This window comes from Podarcis raffonei, chromosome 17 (genome assembly GCF_027172205.1).
Source record: "Podarcis raffonei isolate rPodRaf1 chromosome 17, rPodRaf1.pri, whole genome shotgun sequence".
NCBI lineage: Eukaryota > Metazoa > Chordata > Lepidosauria > Squamata > Lacertidae > Podarcis > Podarcis raffonei.
In genome coordinates, this window is record NC_070618.1 from 29791913 (window position 1) to 29806100 (window position 14188).

At 43.3% G+C, this 14188-nt stretch overlaps 1 protein-coding gene across 15 annotated transcripts in view; it reads right to left on the bottom strand.

The window, feature by feature from the left end:
- The window catches only part of POSTN (periostin), a 52108-nt gene extending 39001 nt beyond the window's left edge, over positions 1–13107 (bottom strand). For all 15 annotated transcript variants that reach the window (XM_053370824.1, XM_053370820.1, XM_053370815.1 and 12 more), the window contains exons 1-6: positions 12926–13107; positions 9780–9878; positions 6973–7037; positions 5115–5272; positions 1685–1849; positions 524–670 (exon numbers count right to left, since the gene is read on the bottom strand). In XM_053370824.1, the coding sequence (XP_053226799.1) occupies positions 524–670; positions 1685–1849; positions 5115–5272; positions 6973–7037; positions 9780–9878; positions 12926–13050 (759 nt within the window). In that variant the 5' untranslated portion in view covers positions 13051–13107. The remainder of the gene's footprint in view (positions 1–523; positions 671–1684; positions 1850–5114; positions 5273–6972; positions 7038–9779; positions 9879–12925) is intronic.
- Positions 13108–14188: the final 1081 nt, after the last annotated feature.

Consider the following 14188-nt stretch of genomic DNA (forward strand, 5'->3'; position numbering starts at 1 on the left):
CCAGAGCGGTACCTATTTATCTACTTGCACTTTGACGTGCTTTTGAACTGCTAGGTGGGCAGGAGCAGGGACCGAACAACGGGAGCTCACCCCGTCGCGGGGATTCAAACCGCCAACCTTCTGATCGGCAAGTCCTAGGCTCTGTGGTTTAACCCACAGCGCCACTCGTGTCCCAGTGTGTGTGTATATATAAATAAAATTAAGGCTGCCATAGCACAGCTCCCATTGAAGTATTTGTAGTGGCTCATGCCAGTCCAGGATTTGCAGAACAGCAGTGGCCATGGAATGGGAGCTGGGAGGGCAGAACACTGAGAGCAGAAAATAGTGGGAGAAGCTGGAAGAGACTGGGGAGGGTTTCTTTATAAAGAAGTTTTTAACATGGAAAAATAGCAGGCAGGTGTCCAACACAAAAGCTAACACCAAAAAGCTAACTGTGTTAGATGTGTGCTTAAATCAGGATGCAGCAACTATCAAGGCTAAAGGCTAAAGGACGTTCATAATTATGAAGGAAAGCTTAGCTTACTCTGAGGGATGAAAGATCATCTTCCACGTCAAGGAAGTCTTGAATGGTATTTCCAACAGGGGTCAGCACACGGTCGATGACATGCACAACACCATTTGTAGCAATTTGGTTACCATGGATGATTCTAGCACAGTTAACCGTAACAACCTGCATTTGAAGAATGATGCCAGAGAATATTAAGCACAGAACTCGCTGGCAACCAGAAGATTATTGAGAAAGCGTCACACATTTCTTTATGCTTCTAGCGCCTTTATGGGATGTTGTGATGAGATGTCTCCTATAAAACATTCTGGAAAGAATCTAGCTAGAACACACATTGCAATGAAACTTGTACCAGATACATTTCATGTCCTATATTTGGTAGCAATAATGTTTTTAAATTCTTTAAGGTGAACATACAGAGCAAAATTTAACACTGTGTTAGTGTTAAACTTAGACATTGTTTTTAACCTGCTGCTAGTTTGGTACATCTTTGGTTTTTGTAAAGTGCCTTGAAATCATTGATTAAAAAATGACATATAACTAATAAGAATAAATAAATAGCCATGTCTGACTTGACTGCAGCAGGACCTTAGGTCAACTAACTGAAGCTGCAATCCTTTACCACTTCCCTGGGAGTATGCCCCACTGGGACTTACTTCTGAGTAAACATGCATGGATCACTGCCTTCATAGATCACTGCCTTGCCGTGGCGAAGGGGCTTGAATAACTCGGAGAAGCTATGAGCTACACCTTGCAGGGCCACCCAAGATGGGCAGGTCATAGTGGAGAGTTTTGACCAAACGTGATCCACCTGGAGCAGGAACCGGCAAGCCACTCCAGTATCTCTGCCAAGAAAACTCCATGGACAAAGACAACTTTGACCAAACTGCGGGAGGCAGTGGAAGACAGGAGTGCCTGGTGTGCTCTGGTCCATGGAGTCACAAAGAGTCGGACACGACTAAACAACATCTAACATGCATAGAATCGTGCTGCATCTCTGGATCACACCAAACACCTATAAAAATGAAATTCTATCTAGAAAGTTGAAGTTTACAGCTCTTTCCAAGTTTAGAGCCACATTTATAACATAAATATCACATGCAACATGGCAATGTCCTCTAGTCCAGGGGCTAAAGTTCATGGTACTATATAAGAAAAAGAATAACTAAACAGACTTACACCATTGGGGTAGTGATTTATATGCAGTTTTTGGTTGTCGTACATAGACACCAGATCCATGCCATTCCTGAGGTCCTTTGTCAACATGCGCTTGTTCACCATGTGGTTATGGAGGGCATTGTACAGTTCGATGTTTACATTTTCAATCAGGCCTTCGTGGATTTCCTAGGGGAAGAGATTCAGTTAGACTTTCCATGGCCACCATCCCAGTCAGCCTGATATACACCAGATTACTCTGCTACAAGTGAAATAATCCATGCTAATGTTTTTTCATGCTAATATTCCCTTTGGCAAGCTACAGTATTTCATTTAGCATCCAGCTGCTAAGCTTCTAAGTTTCTTTCATTTGAAAGTACCGTAGCTCCATGAATTACAACATTCATTTATTCGTGCAGTCTTGGACATCTTGTCTTCTTTCACAACCTCCTTTGCTTTTCCTTAGATGTTACCCACTATTCCACAAACATTTTTCCACATTATTTGTGTAGCCAGCATATTCTGCTCCTCAAACCCGACTAAATTTGCAGAGCCTTTCTGGGTTCAAAAGGCCATTTCCAGAACTCCTTGCCATTTGTCAACCCAGCCAATGTTCTTACGTTCTATCAAGCCCTATCCTGGGCCTTCATTTTTGACCTCCTGATCTAAACCTGTGGTCAGGTTCTTACGTTTACAGTCATACTTCAGAAGTCAAACACCTTGTGAGTTGAATGTTTTGGCTCCCGAATGCCGCAAACCTGGAAGTGAGTGTTCTGGTTTGTGAACGTTCTTTGGAACCCAAACATCCGTCACAGCTTCCATGGCTTCCAATTGGCTGCAGGAGCTTCCTGCATCTAATTGGAAGACATGCCTTGATTCTCAAACGTTTTGGAAGTCAAACGGACTTCCAGAACGGATTCCGTTTGACTTCCGATGTACGACTGTATTACTTTGGTGGCCTGGGAGCCAAAGTGATGTTGTTGCTGCTTCCTCTGCCACTGGGCAATCTGAGAGTGTATTAACTTATGGTCTGTGTGTGTGGTTTGGGAGCTGCATGGTCAGGGGGAAAACAATGGTGTCCAGGGCTGTAAAGACTGCGGAGAGAATAATTGGGTGCACTCTTCCCACCTTGGATCAAATCTATGCTTCCATGTGTCATAAGAAAGCTGCAGAGATAGTGCAGGATAGTATGCACCCCGGAAATGATCTCTTTCAGCTTCTGCCTTCTGGAAGAAGGTCCAGGGTTATAAAGACTAGGACTAGCCGCCTGAGAAACAGTTTTTATCCAAATGCAATTTTTGTTTTAAACACAATGTAAGGTAGTCTCTGTGGGAGTATATTGTATTTAATTATGGGGTATCAGAGTTTTTAGGGGGTTAACCAGGCTGGGATATCAGGCTTGTTGGTTTTTGAATGTCTGATGTAGATTTTTTCAATTCTGTTGTTCTGTATGGGACAATGACAATAAAGATTATCGGGATGCCCAAGACCACACGGGAGGTATGCAACATCGTGCTAAGGCACCTGGTCTATCAGAGCAAGCAGTTTGGCTTCCAGACAGAACAATTCCCCATTTCCTTCCTGCACACTCTGTTCCTGACACCTGCCCCCCATGAGCCAATCTGAGGAGATGGGGGGAGTGGAAGTCCCTGTTGCATAAGCGGAAGTCCTCGCACAAGACTTAGGTTTAATAATGCGTCCTTTCAGTGTTTCCTTTTCTCATTGCCCAGCAGCACCCAGAGCAGTAGTGCGAGATGACCTAGAGCTTTCTAACACCAATTGTTGTGTGGTCCGTATAAAAGGGTTGTTTGTTGCAAAAACGTCTGTACATTTTAAATTACTATATTAAAATAAACTGCCTCTGAGGATTTGCAGGATTTCCCCCTAGGTTCTCCCTATACATTTGTAAACCTGGCAATATCTTCTATCCTTTAAATCAGGGCTAGAAAACCTGCAGGCTGCAAAATTCCCCAATATGTTTTAAGAGGCCCTCCAACCAAATTTGTCATTTTATAAAAATAGATTTAAAAAATAATAATGTTTTGATTGCTTCTGTGGGCAATGCCAAAATGTTTTTTGTGACCCCCAGATTTGTCACACACACACATAGTAAGAAATATTTTTTTTACTGACCACTCCCTCCTATAAGTCCCCTCCTGTGATTTGGTGATATAATAATAATAATAATAATAATAATAATAATAATAATAATAATAATTTATTTATACCCCACTCATCTGGCTGGGCTTCCCCAGCCACTCTGGGCAGCTTCCAAAAAAATATTAAAATGCTGTAATACATCAAACATTAAAAGCTTCCCTAAACAGGGCTGCCTTCAGATGTCTTCTAAAAGTCTGGTAGTTGTTGTTCTCTTTGACATCTGGTGGGAGGGCATTCCACAGGGAGGGCGCCGCTACCGAGAAGGCCCTCTTCTGATACCAAAAGTTGTTTTCACCCACAGCCTTGCAAGACCCACACAAAGATGTCCTTTGATTTTTTAAAAAAATTGGCCATGCCCACATTCACACATAGTCCCCTGAGGGTTGATCACACTGTAGGTTGATGTGGCCCCTCCTTTCGGCTAAAGGCATTCAGTTCTTTCAGGCTTGTCTGATATGCCCTTCATTCTGAGCTCGAAATGGGCCTTCCGTATGCATTGGCGGGGGGAAATAAATGCATACAGGGCCCCACCACAGTCATATGCCTGAAATATTATAGTAATCCTCCCTGGTTTTTCCTTGTAGCAAGGATTACAGAAATAATACATATTGACTTCTCTGTACATACTAAGTTGGAGATGAGACGGGTTCATATGAGCATCCATGATCCAAGTTTCAGTGCAGGTAACATCTCCTGGAGGGAGGATACTATAAAAACCCAATGTTCTGCCCCACACACCTGCAACACTAAACTCTGGTACATTTAAATTGGGTAGTTTTGCTTAAATTTATGTTCAACAGCTGAGTGTTACTATTTCCCCCACTAATAATTAATTTGTATAACTTGGATTTAAAAGGTAAAGGACCCCTGACAGTTAAGTCCAGTCGTGAACAACTCTGGGGTTGTGGCACTCATCTCGCTTTACTGGCTGAGGGAGCCGACGTTTGTCCGCAGACAGTTTTTCCGGGTCATGTGGCCAGCATGACTAAGCTGCTTCTGGCGAAACCAGAGCAGCGCACGGAAATGCCGTTTACCTTCCCGCCAGAGCGGTACCTATTTATCTACTTGCGCTTTGATGTGCTTTCGAACTGCTAGGTTGGCAGGAGCAGGGACTGAGCAATGGGAGCTCACCCAGTCACGGGGATTCGAACCGCTGACCTTCTGATTAGCAAACCCAAGGCTCAGTGGTTTAGACCACAGCGCCACCAGCATCCCTTGCATAACTCGGATTTATATATCCATAAATCCAAAAGCACTTGAAGCATTTTTTTAAAATCCATTCTGAAATACGTACACGATCCAAAGCATCCCAGGCTTCATTGCTTGGTGCAAACATTGTATACGAGCCAGGTCCTTCAATCTCTTCTCTCAGTTTTGACATGTCAGAGTAGCGTTGAGTGGAGGTCGCTCCCACAATGCCCAAAGTACCATAGACATGATCGATGGGGGCAACTGAAAAAGACAAGAAACAAGCACACTGTACATTCTGTTTACAACGGGTTTGCCCTCCTCCCCTCACCTCAGTTAGTGCCACTTCATCTGGCATAAATCATTCATGGGATTTGCTGAAATAAATACTGCTTGCTGCAGGACCCCCAATTTAGCTCATGATTTGACTTAGGATGCAGCAGTACACAAACCACGTAACAAAGCAGATGTTCAAAGGAAGGCAACCCACCATTTTAGGTTGCTTAGGAACTTGCGCACTTTCCACAAGGACACTACTGAAAATAGCGTAGTTAGGTGGTCCACACACAAATGGTACATTCAAAGGTATGAAAAATGTAGTTACCATACTTGGGGAGCAGCCAGCTTATGTCAGGGGCTGTATAAACACACAAGACGTAACCGGCTGTACTTTTGAATCAATAAGCCAGTTCATGCATAAGGTCCATACATGTATAAGTATCTATTCCACCTGTCTGTTCATAGAGTCCAATAATCCACTTATACATGCATGAACTGACTAGAGAACGAAATGATCCACTGGGTCTTCTGCTTTTTTCGTTGAACTTTATGAGACCTCAATTGAAATCTACAATTTGACACAATGAATACTACACCTTATTGATTCAAAAGTACAGCCGGTTACGTCTTGTGTGTTTATTGAGTATGTTTCACATAACCATAGGTTTGCTGTTGTTGTTTTGCTTATGTCAAGGCCTGGGCAGAGGAGGAATGGTGGAGACAGCCTCCCCATCCTGAATCTTCCAGGGAGGAGGAAGAGGAAGACAGCATAGATTTACAACAGGGGTTTGAGGGAGGTTGCAGCTCAGAAGCAGATGAGGGGGAAAGCTAGGAAATCATGGGGAAACCAGAGGCAGCGGGGGGGGGGGAGGCAGCAGGCAGACCATTTGAGCAGCATGGAGCCTGTGCGCGCCCAAGCCACTGTGTCTCTCCCAGGAAAGTCCTGCCCAGCATTTTGTCACACCCCCCTCAGTGGTGACACCCAGGGCGGTCCGTCCCCACCACCCTCCTTCCTCCGCCCCGGCCAGAGGAACACATGGCTGAAACATTGTCATTAGAAATTCCATACCCTCCATCTCCCAGAACCCGGCAAGCCTTAAAAGTAGGAGAGCAAAGAGCTCAAAGACAGAAGGCATGTAGCAGCACCCGTAGAGGAGACGAATGAGGAAGTGGGAGAGAAGGGGGTGGACAAGGCCATTATGCGAGAGGCTGGGTTCTATAGCCTCTCTCTGTAAAGATTGGAATAAAAAAGAACGGTAAGAAACTTTTCCTTGTCTTTGTACTTTTCTGGGCAACCAGCCGGGAACTGCTGACAGCATCCTGACAGATTGTCCCAAGTGAACTTTAATTGCTGGTTAAGTCATAAATCACACCAGGAGAGAGTGTTTTGTCCCAAGGAGCTGGGGGGTGAAGGCAACAAGTTGCAACTGCCACCCACCCTGAGAGCAGGTGAGTGATCATTTTGCACAATATTCCTTCAGTTCCTCATTTACGTATTATGCACAAACAGATCCATCTCGTGTCCTTAAAAAACAAGGCCTAGTTTTCATGTGTGGCTCTTCCTTAAAGCAATGCTTCATAACATAACAATGATCTCTCACAAGCTACCTCGTATCCCCGCCTGCCCCCTTCTTTTGGGAGAAAAAGTAAGCAAAATATAAGCTTCTTATGTTCTCCAACATTACCTGCAGGGCATCCTCGTTCGCCTTCCATCTTCATATAACCAGGGCAGCATTCATACAAGACAGTTCTACAATATATCAACACAATATATCAATATATCAACATTTTATTTCCCCTGCTGTTGACTTGTTATACTGGCTTCATCATTATGATTTCTACTTTTTACCAGAAAAGACACAAAGTTCCTTATAAAAAATATTTTTTAAAAAATATGCAATGAAATAAAATACACAATACAAAAGAATCGCTGGAGATTTCACCTGGCATTTTTGCTGCTGAATCCCTAAACTTCCCTTAACGAAAGGGCTAGTGCCATGCTGTTTTTATTGTAATTTTTACCGTAATTATCTGCATAGTAGTTTTAATTATATTAAATTTACTTTTTTATGATCCCCTCCCTATGTTTTAAAGTGTTCTTTTTTTATTTGTTAACCGACTTGAGTCCTTGTCAAGAGGAAAAGGTGGGGTATAGGGTTAAAGCAGTTCTGGTTGCAATGGCCGTATTCAACAACTTCAAGAGGAAAATCTTCAGGCTACAGTTGTACCCTTTCTGTATGAAGATAAGTCTGTGCAGTAGGCTACATATATTTGATTGAGCATGAAATACTGGTTTATCACTTATTAGGAGATACAGTAAAACTAGTTTACTATTGGTGGCCCAGCCATAGCTTAACATCTCTTGGGTGACTTTGCACTCAAAGCAGGAGATACATAACTGAAACAATCTCTGGAAACAACTGTCAGTTGCACAATACAGGAAAAGAACAAGTCAGCCATGGATACCAATTCCTAGGCTGACAGGACACTTCAGCACACATTTCAAAGGCCCTTTTGGACCAGGTATGTTGAGCCTGGTAAACTTGGCAGCACCTTAGCCACAGCAGAAGCAAAATGCAGGTATCTAATTCACCTAATAAGACAGGCCACTTTGGGCTCTAGGTCTTTTCAAAGGGCTCATGGATGCAACAGAAAGGTATTTTAAACTTCCTTACTAAACTTACATACCAAATAGGTAAAGGTAAAGGGACCCCTGACCATTAGGGGTTGCGGCACTCATCTCGCTTTATTGGCCGAGGGAGCCGGCATACAGCTTCCGGGTCATGTGGCCAACATAACAAAGCCGCTTCTGGCGAACCAGAGCAGCGCATGGAAACGCCGTTTACCTTCCCGCCACAGCAGTACCTATTTATCTACTTGCACTTTGATGTGCTTTTGAACTGCTAGGTTGGCAGGAGCAGGGATCGAGCAACAGGAGCTCACCCCGTCGCGGGGATTCGAACTGCCGACCTTCTGATCGGCAAGTCCTTGGCTCTGTGGTTTAACCCACAGCGCCACCCGCGTCCCTTATGTACCAAATACTTATAGAATAAAATGGCAGTTTTCATGATTGATGAGACAATTGGTATGCATTTTCCAATTCAATGTCTTAACAAAATTTGCCTTGGGAGCTACAGGAGAGTGGCCAAACTCCTACAGCTTTGATTTTCCTTTCATAAAAAAATAAAAGAGAAAGGCAGAAATGTAAGCCACCCCCTCACCCCCTGCAGTGTTCTACAACAGATCCAGTAAAATAAGGGGGGGGGGAGAGAATTAGGTTAACACAAATTTGATACAGATGCGCCATAAATTTTGCCAAACTGTAATGGCTGCCACTAAAACGTTATATGAGTGTATTTTCGATTATCATGTTCCTTTAAACACATAGCACACTTCCTCTGGGAAGCTCAAGGGATTCATGTCTAGCCAGCAATTGCCTTTGAATATGCAAAGCCATATGTTCCCTCATGGTTCACTGCATCTAGAAAACTGAGGCCTCACATATCTGAGAAGCGCGGGAAAGAAAGAGTTCCAGGAGATAGATGGAACCTCAGTCTTTGCCAACGTCCTTGTGGGGAGGGAAAATATGTTTTTCTGTTTGATTCAGTTTGCGGCACCTAGTAAGCACACAAACATGAGCCCTAAACCAAACACATTTCAGCCTGTTTGAACATGGGAAAGGCTCCGAAGCCAAGCAGCATTCATCAATCTCCTCCTTCCGAAAGAAGAAGGGCGTTTGAGAGGGCTTAAAGCTTAACCCTGTTTGGTCCTGACTAAGCAAGCTAGGAATTCCTTCTAGTCTCATCCTGTTCTCCCATACAAGTAGGCAGGCCCTGGAGAAGAGAAAGTGGGATGTTGTGTTCACTGCAAACCCCACCCTGTGTACGGGAGAGGGGTTTGGATCGCATACTTTAGGACTCTCGTGCACACTTTCCCCTGCGTCACCTCTTCAAAGTTCACATCACAGAGACGCCTATGGTTTTCTGGTTCTAGATTTCCCTCCCTCACACACACGGCAAATTTGGCAGCCAAATAAAAAACCTATCACTAGTTGCCTTTCCTCAAGTACAGACAGTGCTCCATTGCATCATAGCCACACTTCCACTGTCTTTCCCCCTGGGATTGAAGGGCGAATGCTATTGCTGGTGAAATAGCAGCAAGAAATATGCTAGAATAATCATTAAGAGGTCCATTCAGCGATTGCTTCTGTGACCTCTATAAAAAAGGCAAATGAAATATATTTGTGTACTTATCTTCAGTAATTCTGTACTTTATTGCATTGCATATGTGAACCCTCCCTGCCTTCATATAATTTTTCCTCCAGCCTACCGAGCCAGGGAACTGTACCAGAGTCTGGATTCTAGGCCAGAGCAAGGCGCACATGGTTTCTTGCTCCTGCTCCCGGTGTTGCCACATGTCCTCGTTGCCTGAGAAGCTTATGTCACAGGTTTGGTCACCCAGGTTTAATAGTCATGAAAGGCACGGGACTTACGCTTTTTTGCCACAGATGGCTCCCTGGTACCAATTCCTGCACGTGCTGAAGTATTTCTTGTTGGTGCCCACGACTTGTTGGAGAGCACAGACATTTGGGCTGGGAGAGAGAAAGAAGGAAACGTTAAGAAGTCCTAATGGTTCCCCACACATTTTGGTACTGGTGGTCTATGTTCACCTCTGACAGATCCTTCCAGTGTCTATTTACAATATTTCTAGTTGCTGCGAGTAAGTGACTGCTAGAGAGGTTAACCAACCAATTCAAATGGGGACAAGCAAAGGGGAACACCTTTACCTAGGGTTACCATACATTTCCCGGACATATCCAGAATACTGTACAGCAGTCAAAAGCAATGTCTGGACAGAAATTGCTAGAAATGTCTCAGGAAATCTGGACATATGGCAACCCATGTCAGCAGTGTCGTTTTTGGCGATTTCCCTTAAAAATAGCTCAAAAACTTCATTTTTTCTGTTGGAAATATGGCAATCCTACCTTCGCCACAATATGGTTTCCCTTTATCACATGGACAACATGACAATGACCTATTTCCCCACAACAGCATACAAATCAATACCTAACTGACCCAGCAACGTAACAATCCCCCCACACACATTCAAACAAACAAACAAACCACACTGAACACAACCAGCCAAGCTTAGGACACACTAATCTCTCACATTATCAATCAAAATAAATAAATACATAAACAATGAACCTACCCACATGATGCTGACACAAATCTGTACACTAATAATAGGCAATAGAACGAATGGACAATACCCCCATCTCTTTCCTGCCTCTCTCCCCTGTCTCTTTCCCCTCCAAATGCAAGATGTCCATGGCAAAAATTGTCTTTCACTATATGTAAACGAACATTGAAAAAGACGGTGAATTGAAAGTGGAGACAATAGATGTACCTTTCCCTGTTTATCTGTTTGTTTTGTCACACACACAAAAAACTTTAATGAAATTATCTCAGGGAAGAAGTCCTAATGGCGTCTAATGCGTTCATCTTAAAAAGCAAAAATTGGCTGGAGTCTCTTTCCAATATGGTAGCTTGATTAAAGTTCATGAGAGTTCATGCAAGTGAAAGCTGGGCTGTGGTGAACGTCCGGCCAGCACAAACATTGCAGCTTGCCAGATGGAACGGTCTCTCCTCTATTTCCACGGCACGCTGTTCTCTGGAGGTTCTCCCACCTGCCCCCCCAAGTCAATTTCAGGGGACTCTTTTGATAAATCCCTCCCAAAGTGTGTAAAAGTTTACTTGCACAGACATGGCATGCAACATTTCATACTGAAAAATGATCAGGAGACTCAGAGTTCGAATCAAACCACGTTTGACAGCTTCACTTGCAAATGTCCACTGGCTTGGTGTCCGTCCGTCCGCCCCCCCCCCCCCCCGGAGTTTGTTCACATTACACTTGTCTCTGAGCAGAAATTTCAGTCTCTACCTTTGGAATTCCTTCTGCTTTCCAATGGTTTCCCTACTTTATTTCTATTCCCCCCCCCTCGCACTTGAATAGCCAAGGCTAGAGATGGATAATAGGATTTCCCATCCACAAGTAGGCACAGTAGGAATTTTATGGTGAGGGTGCATCTAAACCAGGTATCTCCCACCTTCTCAGACCAAGGACCCAATTTTAACCAAAACATGTCATTGGGGACTCTTTTCTGAATCTTTCAACATGGCAGTAGTGTTCTTCTTAGGACCCAACTTGGATCAGGCCACTAGTAGATCCTGATCCACCAGTTGGAAGACCAATGATCTAGAACATGCTATGCCATACACCAAATGATATTTCAAACAGCCACCTCTGAATTTCAATTCAGGAAATTTAATGTTGTTGGTTTTTTTACAGCCAAATCTTATCAGTTCCCAAGAGATTTTTTTTATTTTTTCAGAGAGAGGAAGGTAATATGATAGAACTGTTATTCTCTTTCACTGGCAAGTTCATCACCCTTCCCTCCTGTTTGGTGTCATCTTCTGCACAGCTGCAAAGCTTAATTTGCAGTTGTGGGGCAGGGGGCGATAATGGAGTAAAGCAAACATTTTTTTTCCCTTTGCCGACCCAAGGGAAACTCATCTTCCATCGTACAATCGTTTATTTTGGTTGCCACTGTTTGGAATAGCACAAGAGCAGCTAAATAAACAATCCCTTCACCAAATGAGAAAAAGGGGATGAAACAACCCACCCTTTTGAATATTAATAATGAATCCTTTTGATTTGAAAAAGGAAATGTCTTCAGAAGCTCCGGTGAAATGAAGGATAGCTGTGCAAGAACAGGCACCATTCATTCCAATGGGGTTTGCTTGTACATTCTGCTGTGCGAAACTTCCACCTTCAAACTTCATGTGGAAGATAACTATGGAACAGCAGTGCTTTGTTTTAGATTAGGTTTCATTTAATTATTTTGAAAGTATTACGAGCATTTCTGTCCTTAACATTTCCATCTATATAAGCAATTGCTGTTTGTCCATAATGAACTTTTAACATACCATTTTAATTAGGCAGAATATCTCATAAGCATTCAATAATGTTTATCACATTCAGAGGTTAAAGGTGAATCAAGAAACTGCTTGTTTGGAAAATAAAAAACCCCAAACCCTCCCATATCATACTATTGCAATTAATTGGTAACAGTTATCTAGTCTGGGCTACACCTAAAAGGGTGACAGGTAGAGTAAATCTGAAATTGAATTCTTCATGTCTCAAAAAGAGGTGCCAGGGCTCACATTTTTGTGCCCTCTGACCTGACAGTCTTTTTCTGCAATCCTTGATGAATGTGGGTTCTTGATTACTTAGGGAAATGTGCTCTGAATCTGCTTGGGGGGCAGAGACATAATCTATTCCAGAGTTGAGCCCTTGGAAAACAGATGTCTAAACTCTGGCACAGTTTCACCCTCCTGAAATGTCCTGTTTTATGTACATGTTTTATACTGTACATAAACTTGATGATTTCTTTTTCTGTTCAACAGCTAGCTAATTTATTCAGTTAGCAACCTTCCACCTTCCAGTGTATATATATATTTCTTACAAATATTACTTCGCCAAATGTTATCCCCTTTTTGGACCCCTCCACTTTTGGCTGCGCAATAACTTTGCGACCCCAGTGATGAATTTTAGGAGGACGAAATGCAGACTTACCCTTGATCACGTGCCCTGATCCGACTGTGGGTTAAAATCTTGTCATAATAAGCAGTGGAAGATTCTGCTGTATGGAAAACGGACAGAAAGCAAACAGTGGCTGTGGCAACCCAGAGGAGCTCCATCCTTTTGTCTCTCTGTTGCTCCTGACTAGTCTGAGAAGAGAACTGGCAAGAGGCTCCAGAGAGCTCAACGTTTATATACGTGCTACAAGCACAGTGGGAGGGGGAAAAGATCAACCTGAGACTTGGAACCACCCTCCAAGAAACAGGGACATCTGACGAGCCCAGTACGAAAGTGGAACCTAAAAGACACTCAATATCAGCGCTTGTCCTCCCCCCCCTTCCCTTGGCCGCCTGTACTGTAAGAATATAGGTATATAATGCATAGTTTATCACAGACTTGTTCCCCAGCCCCCTTCGGTGAATATTTAAAGCAGTCAGATAAACTGTATGAAAGTATCCATGTGTTGTAGATGTAAGATTATTATTTATGACAACACCCTTAGGATTTAATTGGAATTTGTCGAGTTAGTCCAGTTCTTCGCTCAAAAAGGCCCTGGGCCAAGTTCTCCTCAACAACAGATAAAAGGTAAAACTCACCCTGCTTAGGGATTTCACATGAAGGAACATACACACACACAAAAAAATTGTCTGTACTCTGAAAACTTGATATCAGGGAAAGTTTTTTTCCACCCCTTGCCAAGCTTCTTCTTCTGGACTTGTTTCGTATGAGCACAATTGTTTTTGCAGACCTCCACCCGCAGTCTGAAGAAATAGAATTATAGCGTCATAGGACTGTAGAGCTGGAAGGGACACCGACGGTCATCTAGTCCAACCCCTTGCAATGCAGGAATCTCAACTAGAACAGTACCTTCGGAAAAATGTCCGCCCCCTTATCAGCTGTTTATGAGAATCAGCTGTTTATGAGAAGAACCGGTTTTTGTTATTCCCAACTAATGTGCTGTCTGCATCCTCAGGGAAGTTGCCATTAAACACTCGACAGATGCAATACCGTTTATCCGGGTGTGTAACACTTCAGACTGCAGGAAGGGAATCATATATTTCGGCTCACGGGAAATCAGCACAGAGATGATTCAAACTAGCCTTCTCCCTGACATGTTTACAACTGGGTGTCAATAGAGTGTCTTCTGTGTAGGAAAGCCAATACAGTAGTACTTCGGGTTACAAACGCTTCGGGTTACAGACTCCGTTAACCCAGAAGTTGTACCTCGGGTTAAGAACTTTACCTCAGGATGAGAAC